This window comes from Schistocerca serialis, chromosome 3, assembly GCF_023864345.2.
Source record: "Schistocerca serialis cubense isolate TAMUIC-IGC-003099 chromosome 3, iqSchSeri2.2, whole genome shotgun sequence".
Taxonomy (NCBI): domain Eukaryota; kingdom Metazoa; phylum Arthropoda; class Insecta; order Orthoptera; family Acrididae; genus Schistocerca; species Schistocerca serialis.
The window spans coordinates 253,346,312-253,364,143 of record NC_064640.1 but is presented as its reverse complement, the minus strand read 5'-3'; the positions used below and the strand labels follow the sequence as shown (position 1 = coordinate 253,364,143).

The 17,832-nt window shown below is 41.2% G+C and overlaps 1 protein-coding gene across 1 annotated transcript in view; it reads left to right on the top strand.

The window, feature by feature from the left end:
• LOC126470007 (protein artemis-like) overlaps positions 1-17,832 on the top strand; it is a 75,517-nt gene that overhangs the window by 32,134 nt on the left and 25,551 nt on the right. Inside the window, exon 5 of the mRNA XM_050097479.1 lies at positions 1,879-1,983. Within this exon, the coding sequence (XP_049953436.1) occupies positions 1,879-1,983 (105 nt within the window). The remainder of the gene's footprint in view (positions 1-1,878; positions 1,984-17,832) is intronic.

The window sequence follows — 17,832 nt, the reverse complement described above, 5'->3', positions numbered from 1 at the left end:
CAAAACTTTGTGTGAAAAGAGTAAATTGTGTTTAGATGATTGCTGCTTCTTAAATTTATGTTTATTTTTGGAGCGATGCCTTTCTTTTTCCTGGAAAATTATTATATTCAAGCATAGAATATGTTGTAGAATTCTGCAACAGACTGACACACCTGATCTATAATTTTTTTTCTACCCATTGGCACATTTTTGTAGTCCTTTGGGACTGAGTGCTGCTACAGATATTCAAAATTAATGATAAAGGCACTATTTCTGTGGAAGACTCAGTGTAAATCCTAACCAGATTTGTATGAGAGTGGTGCATTATTCCTTCTCAGGTGGTTCACTTGCTTTCTCAACAGTGGAGATGCTTATTGTTATGTAACTCATGTGTGTGTGTTTTCCCCAGTCAGATCTTTCTAATATATTATGATATTAATTTGTAAATGTAATGAAATGTAAAAGTTAATCTTTTAAGTGTGATAAGGAAAGTTCTCTCAAAATCTCCGCCCGAACAGGCCTCAGAAGGCCCTGAGGTACTGACCACACTCACACCCTATCCTCAGTCAATAGGCATCACTGAATATGAATTTGGAGGGGCATTTGGTCAGCAAACCATGCTCCCAGCTGTTGTCAGCTTGTCAGCTTTTGTGTCCATAACTGCTACTTTTCAGTCAAGTAGCTCCTCAGATATCAAAAGGACTGAGTGCAACCTGCTTACCATTGCCTGTCATATTAATTGCAATTTTCTGTTCAAAAGACACTGGTCACATGTTGAATTTGAACTATATGCTCTGTTTCTTCTCATCATTGTGTGCACCCCCTCCCACCCCAATGATGTGTGTTTTGCCAGTGGTGATAGTGTAATTTGTTTCAACAGGTGAGTGATCAGAAAGAACTTCACAGTGAGAGGTGTAACAAGGCCTTTAACCATTATATAGTAGGTTGACTTATGCACATCCTTTCTGTGCAAGAAATATATTGTAACTATTTATGTGGGTGATGTAGAACAGCTTTGGCGAATGTGAATAGAATGTTAGGAAGAATGATCTGTTGCACTCTTCTTACATGTCTATAATATTTACCCTATTCTTTTCAGTTTCTAAAGATGATTTTCTGCCACCAGAAACTTAACATTCCATCTCTTTTTCACACAGTTCATTATCATCTTAACAATGAACTCAAACATGTGCATTTTATCAATTTTGGCACCTTGGAGCTAGATTTTATATGCAGCGAACATTTTGATTGCCTATGCCTTTTTCATTTCACTTGTGCATATACACAGTAAAGGGAAATCTTGAAGGTATGTGAAATTAGTGGAAAATTTCACTGAACATTAATTATGGCCACAGAATAACTAACTAATCTCAAAAATGTGATTTTTCTTCATTAAAATATTTTTCACTATTTTGTGATACCATTCTGTATGTTACCTGGCTGATCTCCTCAAGGCATGATACATCCATAGTCCCTCTGGATGTCACTGTTATTTGTTTACCACACTGTTGCTTCTACTTACATGGAGCACATGTTTAGAGATTTTCATCCAGCTGCCTTGCTTCACAACTAATGGTCTCCAATATTTCCTATAGAATTACTACATTTTTATTTGTTTAATTTTAAGGCAAAAGTGAGATGACAATACCTTTTTAGAAATGTAATCAGTGTAGAAAGGGTGCTAATAATCTTGCCATAGAGCATTCTCTCTCTCTCTCTCTCTCTCTCTCTCTCTCTCTCTCTCTCTCTCTCAAGTTTCCACTGTTCTGCTTTTTCAGTTTTACCCTGTTTTAGAATCACCTGTTATTGCTTGCTTTTAATAGCCTGTAAGTTTCCATGAATTTATTTTTATTTGATAATGCATGAACCTGGTAATATTAATACTTTCCATGCACACAGGATGAAGTTCAGGGTACGTATCTACCTTGCCGTGGAGATGGCTATCATACCAGAATTATAAAACCATCTGCTATGTGGTTTAGATCCTCAGCAAAGGGCAGAAAGGTATGTTTGCATTCTGTATTATGTAAAATTAGAATAGAGTACTGTCAATTTCTTTTGGGACTTGTTAGCTAGAAGACTTGTTTGTTGAAGTAAGACAGTGATCCATGTAATGTCCTGCAAGCATTCAGCTTATGACACACGTTTTGTCCACATAAAACCACACCAAGGGCTATTGTTCATAGGTGCAACTATGTTTGTTGTACAGAGTTGTAAAGAGAACTGAGCACTTAAACATTGAAAACTTTATAGTAGATTTGTATCCAAATAATAAGTTAGTGCCGTAAGACAGTCCACTGAAGGGGATGCTGGTTCAGCAAAAGTATAAATACTGATGACTGATCTTTGTTAACCAGTGTGTCCGAGGTGCATGCAGATGCAATGGAAAGAGCGTAATCAAAAGTTTGGGATGTGTAGACCAGTTTTGACAGTGTCTAGTGCAGTGCATACATATCTTCTCTTCCAAGTGTAGCTTATGCCACAGTATTAATGTGAGCATACAGTCAAAGATGTTGATTGTATTTGTGTGTACCAAAGGCCGTAGGCTGAAGAACAAATTTACTGCATCATACTGCTCGCCAGATTTATCAGTTCAGTAATGTCAGGCCTTTGTCTACAAGGAATTAACATTATAACTGTTATAACCTTTAATCACCAATAATTGCGTGGATATTCGAACACATTCACCTAGAAACAATAGCTCGTTACATGATAACAACTCAGTATCTCTTATTTGACTGCCATGCCGTGACATGCGGCCGGCGCCGTTTGTAGCTAGGTGGCGCTCCCGCACTCAGCCGAGTTGCGGAGCGCCTCTATCGCCGTTTGTGCGTACTGTCGTGGTGGCACTGTTAAATGTTGTGGCACTGTCACAACACTTTTCCCCCCTTAACAAAAAAAACCACTCACTTCCTTGGAGACATGGACAGTGCAGAGACATCCATGACCTCTTGTGAGGCCCCGAGAAGATCCCGCGGAGAGACACGAGAGTATGGTCGAAAATGTCCAGGACGGAAGCTTGTGCGTGGAACGTGCCTCCTGGACAAGATGATGGGTGAAAACTCTGGAGCAGCATCCATAGGTGTTATGGACCTGAGAGTGTGCTCCAGCGAGATGGGTCCCGGAGAAGGCGGCGTCGCGACTGGGGCCGGTTCCGGCGTACTCGGAAGCAGTAGCAACTTCGGCTGCATCAACACGTACGGTAGATCAACAGCAGCAACAGGTCTGGCTTCTTGGGCTGGTGGAGGCGAAGGAAGGGGTGGTGGCACTGGCGTGGCCACCACTCGTGGGTGCATCTGGTTGTAATGGCGAACAACCATGCCGTCGTCTGTACGTATTTCACAAAGCCGGCGGCTGCGAAGAGCCTTGACCACCCCTGGAATCTATTTAGGGCGAGATCCATACCCTCGTGCTCACACGTCGGCGCCCACAGAGTATTTTCCCGCACTAGGGGACACAGCACAAGGCCTGACAGGGTGAAGCAGGTGCAGTAGAGTGTGCGGTTGGCGGCCATGCAAGAGTTCAGCAGGGCTGCGATCGCCCAGAGGCGTGAAGCGATACGAACTCAGAAATTGCAGCAGAGCATCATCTGTGGAAAAGTCACTAAGGAATTTTTTCATCTGGCTTTTGAAAGTGCGGACAAGGTGCTCGACCTCCCCATTCGATTGCGGATTGAAGGGTGGTGCTGTAACAAGATGAATCCCTTGTCCAGTACAAAAATCACAGAAGGCCTGTGAAGAGAACTGAGGGCCATTGTCCGTGACGATCGTGGATGGAAGACCTCCTAGCGCAAAGATTTTGGACAAAGCCAGCATCGTCGCTGCAGTGGTGGGCGACGGACATCAAACAACAAACAGAAACTACGAGAAGGCGTCAATCAACAGTAGCCAATAAGTACCGAGGAAGGGGCCGGCAAAGTCAGCGTGCATCCGTTCCCATGGCTGTGCTGGATCAGGCCACGGAGAGGGCATAGTACGAGGTGCAGCCAGTCGTTGAGCACACTGACCACACGCAGCAACCATGTGGGTGATGTCCGAATCAATACCGGGCCACTAAACATGCCTGCGGGCCAGGGACTTAGTCCAACGAATACCCCAGTGGCCTTCATGCAACAGTTTGAGAACATCTTTGCGAAGAGAGGCTGGCACCACAACCCGTGGAGATGCGCCATCCGTGGCCAGAAGAACAACACCATCACGAACAGACAGACGAAGGCGCAAGGCATGTTAGTTGCGAAGGGGATCTGATGCCCGGCCCTTGGTCCTGTCTGGCCAACCCCGTTGAACAAAACCGATCACCTGACGCAGGACCGGGTCCCGCGCAGTAGCCGACGCGACCTGCGAACCTGTAAGTGGAAAACCCTCGACCGCACGACGTTCTTCCTTATCAATGTGGAAACAGAGTAGTTCATCACGATCGAAAACTGGGTCGGGGCCCATCGGCAATTGCGACAATGCGTCAGCGTTGGCGTGCTGTGCCGTGGGGCAATAGTGAATCTCATTGTGAAAACGAGACAAGTATAAGGCCCAACGTTGCAGGCGGTGAGCTGCCTTATCCGGAAGCGACGCCGATCGGCTGATTAGAGAGACCAGCGGCTTGTGGTCGGTGATGAGGTGAAACTTAGAACCATACAAAAAAACGTTGAACTTTCTTAGAGCATAAATGATAGCGAGCGCCTCCTTTTCGATTTGAGAGTAACGCCGTTGCGCATCGTTGAGGGTCTTGGAAACATAGGCGATGGGTCCTTCCGACCCATCCTCATACCGATGGGCGAGAACAGCCCCTAGGCCATACTGTGACGCGTCAGTCGCCAGAACCAAGTGCTGACCCGGACGGAATGTGGCAAGACAAGGCGCCGACTGCAAATGAGCCTTCAGGCGGACAAAAGCCTGCTCACACTCGTCGGACCGACAGAAAGGGACGTTTTTGCGTAACAGTTGATGCAGAGGATGAGCTACTGCAGCCGCGGATGGAATGAATTTGTGATAATAAGCAATCTTGCCTAGAAACGCCTGAAGTTCTTTGACCGTAGACGGCCGGGATAGAGCGTTAATGGCCACAACGTACTGACGTAGAGGACGTATACCCTCACGGGACAAGTGGAAATCAAGATACACAATGGAGGTTTGGACGAACTGTGACTTGGCCAGATTGCACCTCAACCCAGCCAAATGCAAAACCCGAAACAGTGAATGCAAATTGCGAAGGTGCTCCTCAGTGGAGGCCCCCGTGACAACAATGTCATCCAGATAGTTTATGCAGCCGGGAACGGAAGCCGTGAGCTGTTCCAAAAACCGCTGAAAAATGGCCGGCGCACTAGCGACGCCAAATGGTAACCGCTGGTACTGATACAACCCACAAGGAGTGTTGATGACTAGAAATTCCTTGGAAGAAGCATCCAACAGCAACTGATGGTACGCCTCTGATAAGTCAAGTTTGGAAAAGAACTGGCCCCCAGCGAGCTTGGTAAATAACTCCTCAGGACGGGGAAGAGGATAAGTGTCAATGAGCTTCTGAGCGTTGACAGTGGCTTTAAAATCTCCACCCAATCGCAGACTCCCGTTTGGTTTAGAAACCACCACGATTGGCGATGCCCATTCGTTGGAGGTAACAAGAAGGAGAATCCCTGAAGCTGTTAACCTGTCTATCTCAGCCTTGACAGGTGCATGCAACGCCACCAGAATAGGGCGTGCCCGGAAAAACTTAGGTGAGCTGTAGGTTTAAGAGTAATGTGGGCTTCAAAATCCTTGGCACGACCCAGACGAGCAGAGAACACGGACGAAAATTCAGAACACAATCCATCCAGCTGTTGATACGGAATATCCTCAGATATGAGGTGCACATCATCATCAATGGAGAACCCGAACAACTGGAAAGCATCATAACCGAACAGGTTTTCAGTGCCCGCATGATCCACCACATAAAACGTGAGGGACCTAACAACAGACTTGTCGGCAGTGGAAGCATCAAACTGGCCAATGATAGGAATTTTCTGTTTATTATAAGTTCTCAGATTTCGCGTAACTGGAGACAAGGGAGGGGTGCCCAACTCCTTGCGGCCCAACGCGACGTTGTTTACGCGAGTGAACTGCCGCCACATCTTTGTTCTCCTGTGAAACAGGCAAATTGTCCATGTCGAAAGTGGACTGTACAGCGCCTACATCACACCACGCGTCTATTTGCACGCCAGCAGCGTGAGACACTTCAAAGGATTGAGCGATGCTTAGAACTTCTGACAACGACGGGTTTGGCAGTTTTAGGGCATGTTACCGAACTTCTTTATCAGGAGCAAGCCGTAGAATAGCATCCCTAACCATTGAGTCAGCATAAGACTCATGATGAGTGTCCGTGACAAACTGACATTTCCTACTCAGACCGTGTAGTTCTGCCGCCCAAGCCCAGTAAGATTGATGGGGCTGTTTACGACACTGGTAGAACGCCACGCGGGCGGCAACGACGTGGGTGTTTTTTTGGTAATAGTTAGACAATAAGTCACACATTTCTTGGAAGGACAGAGAGGCAGGTTCCCGCAGAGGGGCTAACTGAGATAGTAGCTGATAGATCCATGGGGAAATCAAAGATAGAAATAATGACTTACACATAGGAGCGCCGACAACGTCGAAAGCCAAGAAGTGTTGCCGCAAACACTTATCATAATCCTCCCAATCTTCAGCGGCCTCATCGTAAGGAGGGAATGGAGGTGGAGAAGAGGAAGAGAGACGATGAGTAAGCGACGTCAACAACGCCTGAATAGCAGCCGTCAGCTGTGTTTGTTGTGCCTGAATAGCAGCCGTCAGCTGTGTTTGTTGTGCCTGAATAGCAGCCGTCAGCTGTGTTTGTTGTTCAATAAGCGCTTGCATAAGCTGTTCCATGTCTGCCCCGTCACGAACACACAAATCCACAATGCAGTGAAAATATCTGACCTCGTCGCCAAAAAGTGTTATAACCTTTAATCACCAATAATTGCGTGGATATTCAAACACACTCACTTAGAAACAATAGCTCGTTACATGATAACAACTCAGTCTCTCTTATTCGGCTGCCGTGCCGTGACGTGTGGCCGGCGCCGTTCGTAGCTAGGTGGCGCTCTCGCGCTCAGCCGAGTTGCGGAGTGCCTCTATCGCCGTTTGCGCGTACAGTCGTGGCGGCACTGTTAAATGTCATGGCACTGTCACAACAATAACTGTGGCTGAAAGTTAATCATAAGATGTCTTGTATCATAAGACATAATATCTAACGTCTTAACAAAAACCCTAAATTAATTATAAAATAAAATTTTAAAATAATTAACTAAAATGCAATCTTAAAGATAGGTGGTTTAAAGCCTACTATTATGTATTTTAAAGTAAACAAATTATAGGTTAATAACTTTAAAGCTTATCCCATAAAGAATAAATATGTTAAATTTTTATCTAAAAAATGAAATAAAAACAAACTAACAAAAAAAATTAAATTTTTTCGTAAGAAATTAGATATCTTAGGAAACGATTAACATTTCATTTCCACAAATAACTCAACAGTAATTACGATACATTAGTTATTTTTAAATCAACCTAAATCAAGATAAGTAAATAAATACTAAAATTTTGATAAACTCTGATACAAAATAAACAAAAATTTAATATAACATCATCAGTGATAAAGATGCCTTGATTTGCACAAACAAAATTTCAGTGTAGGTGAAATACTTTACTAATAAGTTATATCTTGAACATATTCCTAGATACTTTCCAGTACATCTACTATGTTAAGATTTATCTCATCTAAATTGAAGCTACCTTAACAAAAATTTTTGTTGGAATAATCAGTTGTGAGAGTGAAATGTATACACCTCAGAGCCAATATCAGTTAAATTAACTAAATTAAATTACTATCAAATCCACTCTCATTAATAGTTTTTCACCATCAAAGCCGTTATAAACATAACTCTATTGTAGCCGACCTCGGTCTTAACTATAAGCTACACGTTGATCTGAAATATTTTATAACTATAAATCAAGAGAATTATACGAGGGTTATTCCAAAAGTAAGGTCCGATTCGCCATAACTATTGAAATTTGGCGCCAATGACAAAATACGCATGCGCGCCGACTCCCGGCAAGCCTTGCGCGTCAAACGCCGCCATTCGCTTTGTTACTGTTGCTGAGTGTAGTTCACAGTGTCACTTTACAATGTTTAAGACAATTGATCAGCCCGCCGATTGTGAAGTAAGGGCAGTGATACGGTTTTTGTCTGCAAGAAACAATTCAGCGGCGGAAATCCATCGGCAGATTACTGAAGTGTACGGTCCTAACATAATGAGCGACAGTAAAGTGCGCAAGTGGGTGCGAGCTTTTAATGAAGGACGGGATAATGTGCACGATGAACCACGGTGTGGCCGACCATCAGTGATTTCAGGCGATTTGGTCAATGCGGTTGACAAAAAAATTCGTGAAGATCGCCGATTCACTATTACAGACCTAGACATGCATTTTCCGAATGTGAGTAGAACAACTTTGTACAGAATTGTGTCTGAACATTTGAAGTTTCACAAATTGTGTGCCCGTTGGGTTCCCAGGCTGCTTACTGAGCCCCAACGAATGAAAAGAATGGCTTTTGCTCTTGATTTTTTGGAGCGATATCATAAGGAAGGTGACAGTCTTTTAGACAATGTTGTCACAGGGGATGAGACATGGGTTTCTCACATCACTCCAGAGTCTAAACGTCAGTCAATGCAATGGCGTCACACGTCATCGCCAGTCAACGTCAAGGCAAAGCAGACAATCTCAACACGTAAGGTTATGGCGACTGTGTTCTGGGATAGACGTGGAGTATTGTTAGTCGACTTTATGGAGAGAGGAACAACGATTAATAAAGCCGCCTACTGCGCTACCCTGACTAAACTTCGACGTGCAATCCAGAATAAGCGACGTGGTCTTTTGTCGTCTGGAATCTTGTTGTTGCATGACAATGCCAGACCCCACACTGCAAATGAAACGCAAGCTCTGATCAAGAAATTTGGATGGGAACAGATGGACCATCCTCCTTACAGTCCGGACCTGGCGCCAAGTGATTTCCACCTGTTCCGTTACTTAAAGGAGTTTCTCGGCGGCAAGCGCTTCGACACAGATGATGAAGTGAAAGAAGCAGTTAAGGACTGGTTATCGTCACAGGCGGCCGATTTCTATAACATGGGCATTCAAAAGCTTGTTGAACGATGTGACAAATGTTTAAATAAGTATGGAAGTTATGTAGAAAAATAGATAAAGATGTAAGGAATGTAAATAAAACAATTGTTTTGAAAAAACATTTTAGTTTTGATTTTTTTTTATAACCGGACCTTACTTTTGGAATAACCCTCGTAGTTCTAAAAAGATTCTCTGATACCAGAGATACGCAAACAAATAAAGTAAGTAAGGTCAGTTGTGTATTCTTAATCACAGGGTAGGTTCTTCTGAGTGGAATGTAATACCACAAGTTCTTTGGGTTTAAAGACCTAATAGTACTGTGGTAAGTGTAATTAAAATTCTAAGTAATAGGGTACCTAATCCTAGTTCATTATTCAAGTTTCACAGGTTCGTAAAAATAGCCATAAAATTTTTAACATTTCACCTTACAAATTATAATTTAACTCTTATATTATATATAACTGCTTTACCCAATGATATCCACTTGTCAGTGATATTACCATGGCTACTGGCATGAATTATGCAACACTAAACTAATTGCTAGCTCTAAGATCACATGCTAATTAAATGAAATTACTGCAAAAAGAACATGTAGTCAACAAAACTTGCATGTAAGACAAAGAAAAGTGAATAAATAAACTCTTTTGAAACAAACACAGATAATTATCTTACAAAATCACAAATTTTCAAGAATATTTAAAATAAGTAATTTAAAATAATTAGAACACAAATCCTTAATGACCACAACTACTTCTGTTATATGTAAATAATATAAATTTTGAACTGGTATCCTGATAAATATATTACATTATTGTCTATCATTTGATCTTTCTTTCCTGTTAGTAGTAAATATATGTGTGTGTGTGTGTGTGTGTGTGTGTGTGTGTGTGTGTGTGTGTGTGTGTGTGTGTGTGTGAGAGAGAGAGAGAGAGAGAGAGAGAGAGAGAGAGAGAGAGAGAGATAGTAAATGTGTTTCAGAATTATATTGTTACTATTAAAATAATTGATTATATTAATATAATAATTAAATAATGGTATTTAATATATTGTACATTAATAATGTAAAATATATAATTATATTACTATAAATATTTTATTATGCAGTAATTTCTTTCTCTCTAGAAATAGGTAGCTATAACCTTTGAAAAATATATAAGATAGAATAATCAACTGATAAAATAAAACAAATAATGATATATTCAATTATATGTAATCAAATTATTTATATTCAAATAAAACAAAAATGAAAAAATTTTCTCCTATACACAAAATTAATTAGACCAAAAGAAAACCATGCATACATAAATTTTTTAAAAATCTTTTAATTTATTTATTAAATGACAAATAATGAAGTTGCCAGATTAAGGGGACCACACTGTGGTTCAGGTCAAAAAAAATCAATTTTCTGTTTTCATCATATTTCGATAGATTAAGGTTTTATTTAAGTACTCTGAAAAGGATTTTGCTGAAATTTTTTTTTTTTTTTCGAGCATTTTCCTACCACGTGTGTTTCTATGCCACGCCCACTTTTCTGCACATATTTTAGATCTTTATATCCCCTACATTGCATGTTATGGATTTTTTTTTTAACTCCAGAGTGTGTTGGCTATCCTTGGAATGCAACAGTCGGTATTCTTTTGTTTCTGTTGTTTGTAAACAACATGCTTTCAAACATGAGGTTAGTTTTGTTCAGGTGTGATTGCGAGTAGTTGTTATACTTAAGTTTGCAGTGCTTGTTTACGCGTGTTTTGTTGTGTTTATTGAAGATGATGAAATGTAAAGGCATTTTCAAGAAACATCAATTTAGAGGAAACAAGTTTCGAAAGCTTTCTGTACAAGAGGTTATGTCGCCTGGCAATGATGTTTCTAATTGTAATTCTTCAACAAGTGCATCATCAAAGAAGGTCTCACCATTTCAAGAGAGTTACAACGAATTTACTGTAAGTGACAAGGGGTGCAGTAACATTATTATAAATTTGAGAATATTATCAGACGTAATTTCTAAATTTGTACAATGTTGACAGTGTGGCAAGTCACAGTGTGTGAAAATTTGTGAGAGTGCCAGTGGGAGAAAATGCCTAGCAATTGCTTTGGATTTAATTTGCACTAAATGCTCATCTGTGATTTCATTTATGAGTTCTTCAAAAGCAGATGCAAGTGGCCCATTTGAAATCAATACTAGATTCTTTTATGTCTTACGATCCATTGGCAAGGGCATGGTTGAAGGGAGAACATTTTGTTCAGTGATGAACTTACATCAACCACCAAATAAATCTCAAAAAATGACTGCAGTATTAGAGAAAGCTGTATGTGAGGTCAGTGAGAAAAGCATGAAACTGGCTGCTAGGGAAGCAGTGTAAGAAAATGATGGATGTTTGGATATAGCAGTTGCACTTGATGGAAGTTGGCAGAAAAGAGGACATACTTCTCTGAGTGGAGTAGTGACTGCCACGAGTGCAGACACTGGTAAAGTGTTAGATGTGGAGATAATGTCTAAATATTGCAAATGTCGTAAAGTCAATGAACATAAAGAACACAACTGTGTGGCTAATTTTAGAGGAACAAGTGGCGGTATGGAAGTTCATGGAGTACAACAAATATTTCATCACTCTGTAGAAACAAGAGGTATACGGTACACCAAATATTTGGGTGATGGTGACAGTAAGGCATACAACAATGTGGTGAACTCTAAGCCATATGGAGATGCCATTATTAGCAAAATAGAATGTTTAGGCCATTTTCAAAAACGTTTGGGAACAAGGCTGAGAAAACTAACTGTTGATATGAGAGGGAAAAAATTAGAAGATGGAAAATTGTTGACCGGACGGGGTCAGTTAATTAAAACTGAAATAGAAAACTTGCAGGTATACTATGAGCAGGTGATTAGGAGAAATAAAGAAAATCTGTAGGCAGTGAAGAGAGATGTTTGGGCCATATTCTTCCATAAGTCATCTACTGATGATAATATGGATTGTGTCCATCAGGAGAAAATTTGTGGTGCAAATACAATAGGGCTCAGGCAACTGGAGAATCTTATTCTCACCAGCATTCTCTTCCTGCTGCTGTTATTACAGCAATTAAACCTATTTTCAGAGACTTGGCTCATCCTGACCTTCTAAGGAAATGTCTGCATGGGCAGACAGAGAACCCAAATGAATGTTTCAACAGCATAATTTGGAACTGTCTTCCTAAAACTGTATTTGTAGGCATTCATACAATGAAACTAGGAGTTCATGATGCTGTTATTACATTCAATTGTGTTAATATTGGAAAGTGTTGGGTACTGAAAAAGCTGGGAATTAATCATGGTGAAAATGTGATCACTGGGCTGCAACATTGCGATAAAATGAGGATAGCCGATGCAGACAGGTCTGCATCTAATATGGCCAAGAAAGCAAGAAAAACATCCAGGAAGGTGAAAAAGAAGCTGGAAGACCTGCTAGAGGTCAAAGAAGGGCTATCATATGCAGCATGACAATTTTAATTAACTGTTAGTAACAAATTTCAAAAGTTTTTTTTTTAACTCAATTTCCCACAAACAAAAATTTTGAGGACATATGCCCCATTGTATCAGAAACTATCATAGATAAATTAATGAAATTTTCAGAGACTCTGCATAACATAAAAAGCCACCTCTGGTAATACATTCATTAATATTCTGCAGAAAAAGCTTAATATTTTTTGTTAATAAATTTATAAAAGTATTTCTTAAAAACTATAAAATGGATAAAGTAGATTTTAGTACAGTTGACTCTGTTAGCATCATGTAACATACAGTGAAAATATTAAGGCCCTGCATCAAATAGTTTTTCGGAAATGGGTCAAATACTTGCCTAAATTAACATGGGTCTGATAGACAGGGTGTGGTCCCCTTAAAGTGCTTCCTTGATAGGGTAAATTAAGAAAATAAATATTACCTAAGATAAGCTAACTAAGCTAACATATTCATACCCCTCTACTTTTTAATGACCAACAGTTCCACAAAACTTCTCTTCCTATCAGCATTTATGATAGGAACAATCCTGTCCATCTCGTCAAACTCCTGGTTTGGAGTTTAAATATGACTAGAGATCAGCTTACTCTCATTTACCCCCAAATTAACAAGAAATAAAAATGTAATAATAAATAATCATTTAAATATTTTATTGTTAAAGTGTAAGGCTCAACAATATTATTATTTTCAGTTTTATTGATTCAAATATAATATCCGATAGGTTGTTATAGTCAGATCTAGATTATTGTTAAAAATTAGTGTGGCTCCATTACACTTCTGATTTCCAGAAGTAATGGGAGCATTGAACTGAAATAACAATTTAACATTTATAACATGACAAATATTGCTCCTATAATAGTTCTTACATACTGTATCCAGTTAAGAACATTTATTTGAATTATTGCTATCTTCAGAATTATTATTGGAGCAATGGGTCTAAATGAAACAATTATGACAACTTTTAGCATATTCATCAATTGGACACCTAGCATACTCATCAATTAGATGCCTAAGATGAATAATTAGATCATTATTTAGTTACAGAAAATATTTGACAACTTTATTTCATTATTTATTCATTATTAAGCCTAATTATAGTCCTATTGTTCAAACAAATAAATTTATTCTTTATAAATCAAATCTGTTCAGCAAGAATTATAAAAACAGAATAAATTCATAATATTTTTGTCACTCTTATTCCTTGATGGATTACCGACCTTTCTTAGATTTTTACCAAAATGAATTGTTATACAATCACTTGTGAAAACAATATATCAACATTAATAACAAATATAGTGGTATTAACTGCTGTCACACTTTACTCACACACACACACACACACACACACACACACACACACACACACACACACACACAAAATATCCTCAGCCCTTACAATATGTTATACAAAAAATTCATCATAAATGAACATTTAGCCTAAAGATCAAGGTTTATACGACTTATAACTGTTATAATTTCAAGAATAGGATTAATTTTTAGAACACCTTTAATTTCATTACATGAAGGACATATATTAAATAATCTAATAACCTTCAGAGTTAAAATTAAAAGGATAATCTTTTAGGCCTTCATAAAATTTTACACCTCTAAAATTGTGGTCCAGAACCATAACTGAATATAAGACCAACTTATGGTAAGAGGGAAAATTCTCATAAGTAAAATTACTGTCTACCTGTAGTAACCAAGTAATACCATAACCAATTCAAGTAACAAAAATATGACTCCACATATAACAAGACACAGAACAACTGATGTCCGCGGTACAAACTGGAAGTACATAGAGAGGCAGTCAGTGCTGCTCCGCGCATATATAGGTGAGAGTTGCCAGCAGACAGTGACATGGAGACGGTGCCACGCACATGCCTCCCACAGACTACCTCCAGTGGTCGACCATGCTGATACAGTTGGTGGACAGTTCAAACACACATGTGCAGTGACACCACACTCAGCATGCTCACAGTCACATGCACTAGTAGCAGGATTCAGCACACCTTTCCCTCATGCAAAATGGGCACCTGGGCAAAAGAGGAGACCCTGGTGGCCTGACAAGTGACACATGCATCAGATGCAGAGCAGCAGCAGCTGGTTCTGATGGTGGGGGCGAGAAGATGTGCCAGGTGGATACAAGAGCATAGGGCTGGAATGCATGAGGACACGGGGATGCCTGAGGGCAGTGGGCCCATGCGCCACCTGACGGTAACACTGGAGAGGAGGGTGTCATCATCATCTCTGTGTCAGCATGAGCAGTCAGGTCCCTGTGTGGAGGAGATGGGGCTGGACCCACCAGTGACAGTGGCTGAGGCGATGATGACCCAACCTGAACAGTAGGCTGCGGCAACGGATGCGAGGCTGGAGGTGGACTGGTGCCCAGTGCCGAGAAGCTGGAACCTCAGGATGCTGCACATGGAGGAGGGGCACCTGCACAGCAGGTGATGATGGGCTTGAGACAGAGGCATGGGGTGGGATGTGGTGACAGGAGTCGCACCAGTGAACCGGTAGCTTCCGGCAGCAACCAGGGGTGTAACTGATCAAAATGGCACATCACCAACCCGTACACCGTACGGATGTGACAAAGACAGCATTCCTGGTGGCAGACAACAGTGTCTGGTATCCACTTGGGCCACTGACCAAACTCTCGGGCGCGCACTCGCACTCGCACTGCCAGATGAACCTGACTGCAGCAGGTGCAGCACAGGCTGCCAAAAGTGGAGCAGCGTGCATGGCTGCCGGCCAAGAAGCAACTCTGCTATGCCTTCACATAGGCATGAAACGGTAGGTGCTCAAAAAATGGAGAACGACATCATCTGGTGAAGAATCCACAACAAAATTTTTCATTTGGGACTTAGTGCATATGCACTATTCCTTCCACCTCACCATTTGATCGAGGAGGGGATGGTGGAGCTGTAACATGTTGAATGACATGATGGGAACAAAACAATTGAAAGGTGTGAGAAAAGAACTGGGTCCCATTATTGGAAACTAAGGTAAAAGGCAACCCCTCGATAGAAAAAGATCATCAAAAATGTAAGAATTGTGACCTCTTCTGACATTGATGCGCACAGAGACTGTAAGGAAACCAAGAAAATGCATCCACAACCCAGAGCACATAGGAATTGAAGAAGGGACCGCAAAGCCTACATGAATGCATTCCCATGGCTGGCAGGGAGCAGGCCAGCAGGGATGCCCTGGGAGCTGACTGTTTTCGGGCACACTGCTCACAAGCTGTGACAAAATGGACAATTTTGCCATCAATCTGGCCAAACAACATGTCTCCTAGCGAACAATTTAGTGTGCAAAACTCCCCAATGGCCGTGGTGCAGAAGGTCTAGAACCTCACTCTGTAATATGGTAGGAATGACTGCTCTGGGAGAGAGGTCTTCTGTGGGCAGCAGCAAAACCCCATCAAAAACAGAGGGGTGATGCCATAAGGGAAAAAAGTTGCAAAGGGGTCCAAAGCATGACTCAGTGGTTTATCTGGCCAACACTGTTGAACAAACTCAACCACCTGACGGAGAACTGGGTCGGTGGCAGTGGCAGATGTTAAGCATGAGCTCGTAATTGGGAAATCCTCGACCGCAGCCTACATTTCAGTATCAAGATGGAAGCAAAGCAATTCTTCATTATCAAAGTTGGGATCAGGACCCACAGGAAAGTGGGACAAGTTGTCTACATTGGTATGTTTAGACATAGGTCGAAAATGGATTTCGTAATTGTAATGAGATGATAACAGCACCCAGCATTGTAGATAGTATGCTGCCTTGTCAGACAGGGAAGTGTGAGAGTTAAACAAGGAAACCAAGGGTTTATGGTCGGTCAGCAATAAAGTGAAACTTGGAGCCACACAAAAAAACCATGAAATTTCCAGAGGGCATGGACTGTGGCAAGAGCCTCTTTGTCCATCTGAGAATAACACTACTGGACTAGAGTGAGAGATTTAGGGGTGAAAGCAACAGGTTGTTCACAGCTGTTGGCATATTGCTGTACTAGGACTCCGCTGAGGCTGTACTGTGAGGCGTCAGTCGCCAAAGCTACGTACTGGTCAAGAGAGAACGTAGTTAGACAAGGGGCCAAGAGTAGTTTGTATTTCAACATTTGAGAATTGCATTCATAATCTGGGCTCCAGCAAAAATGTACATTCGTGCATAACAAGTCATGCAATGGGTGGACCAGTGTGATTGCCCCCAGTGGGAATTTATGGTAGCAGGCTATCTTCCCTAGAAAGGCCTGCACGTCCTTAATGGGTGAAGGATGAGGCATAGGTGTAACAGTGGAGATGTGGTCTGGCAGAGGATTGAACCCCATTCCATGAGACCTCAAACCACAAATAAACAAAAGGAGGTTCAAAAAATTGAGAGTTTGTGATGTTACACTGTAAGCCCGCAGACTGTTGGATATAAAACAAAGTGCACAAATTTTTCAAGTGATTGGTCGTGGTGGAGCCTGTGACAACCACCTCATCCAGATAATTAATGCAAGTCAGGTCAGGCATAGCTATTTGCTCTAAAATTGTTGGAAAATAACAGGGGTGCTAATCACACCAAAAGGGAGGCAAAAATGTTGATAGAGACCAAAAGGAGTATTCAAAACCAGACCTCGCCATGACTGTTCATCTACAGGAACCTGCAGGTACAGTTCAGATATATCAATTTTAGAAAAGTACTGGCCACCCGATATTTTCATCAACAGTTCTTCCTAGTGTAGGAGGGTATACGTATCCATGATCAACTGCGCATTGATGGTAGTATTGAAGAACCCAATGACTTCTGAACTACAGCCAGTAGAGACAACCATTCACTAGTCATAGCAGGTTGCACTATCCGTAGAGATTGAAGTCTGTTCAATTCTGCTTTCACGTGATCTTTCAGGGTGACAGGTATAGGACATGTGCAACAAAAATAAGGCCAAGCCATGGATTTCAAAGACATGTGAGCAGAAAAATTTGTAGCACACCCTATAGCTTCCGAAAATAAGCCCAAAAACTCCTCACTCAGTGTTTCCAATTGAGAATATGTTACCTGATCGGACACAAGATGAGCTGCATCAGTGATAGAAAATCCAGATGCCTGAAATGCATCCATCCCAAACAAGTTCTCGATGCCAGCATCAGCAACCACCAAAAATTTAATGGAACAAATAACTGTCTTGAAAGAGGCAGATGCCATAAATTGTCCC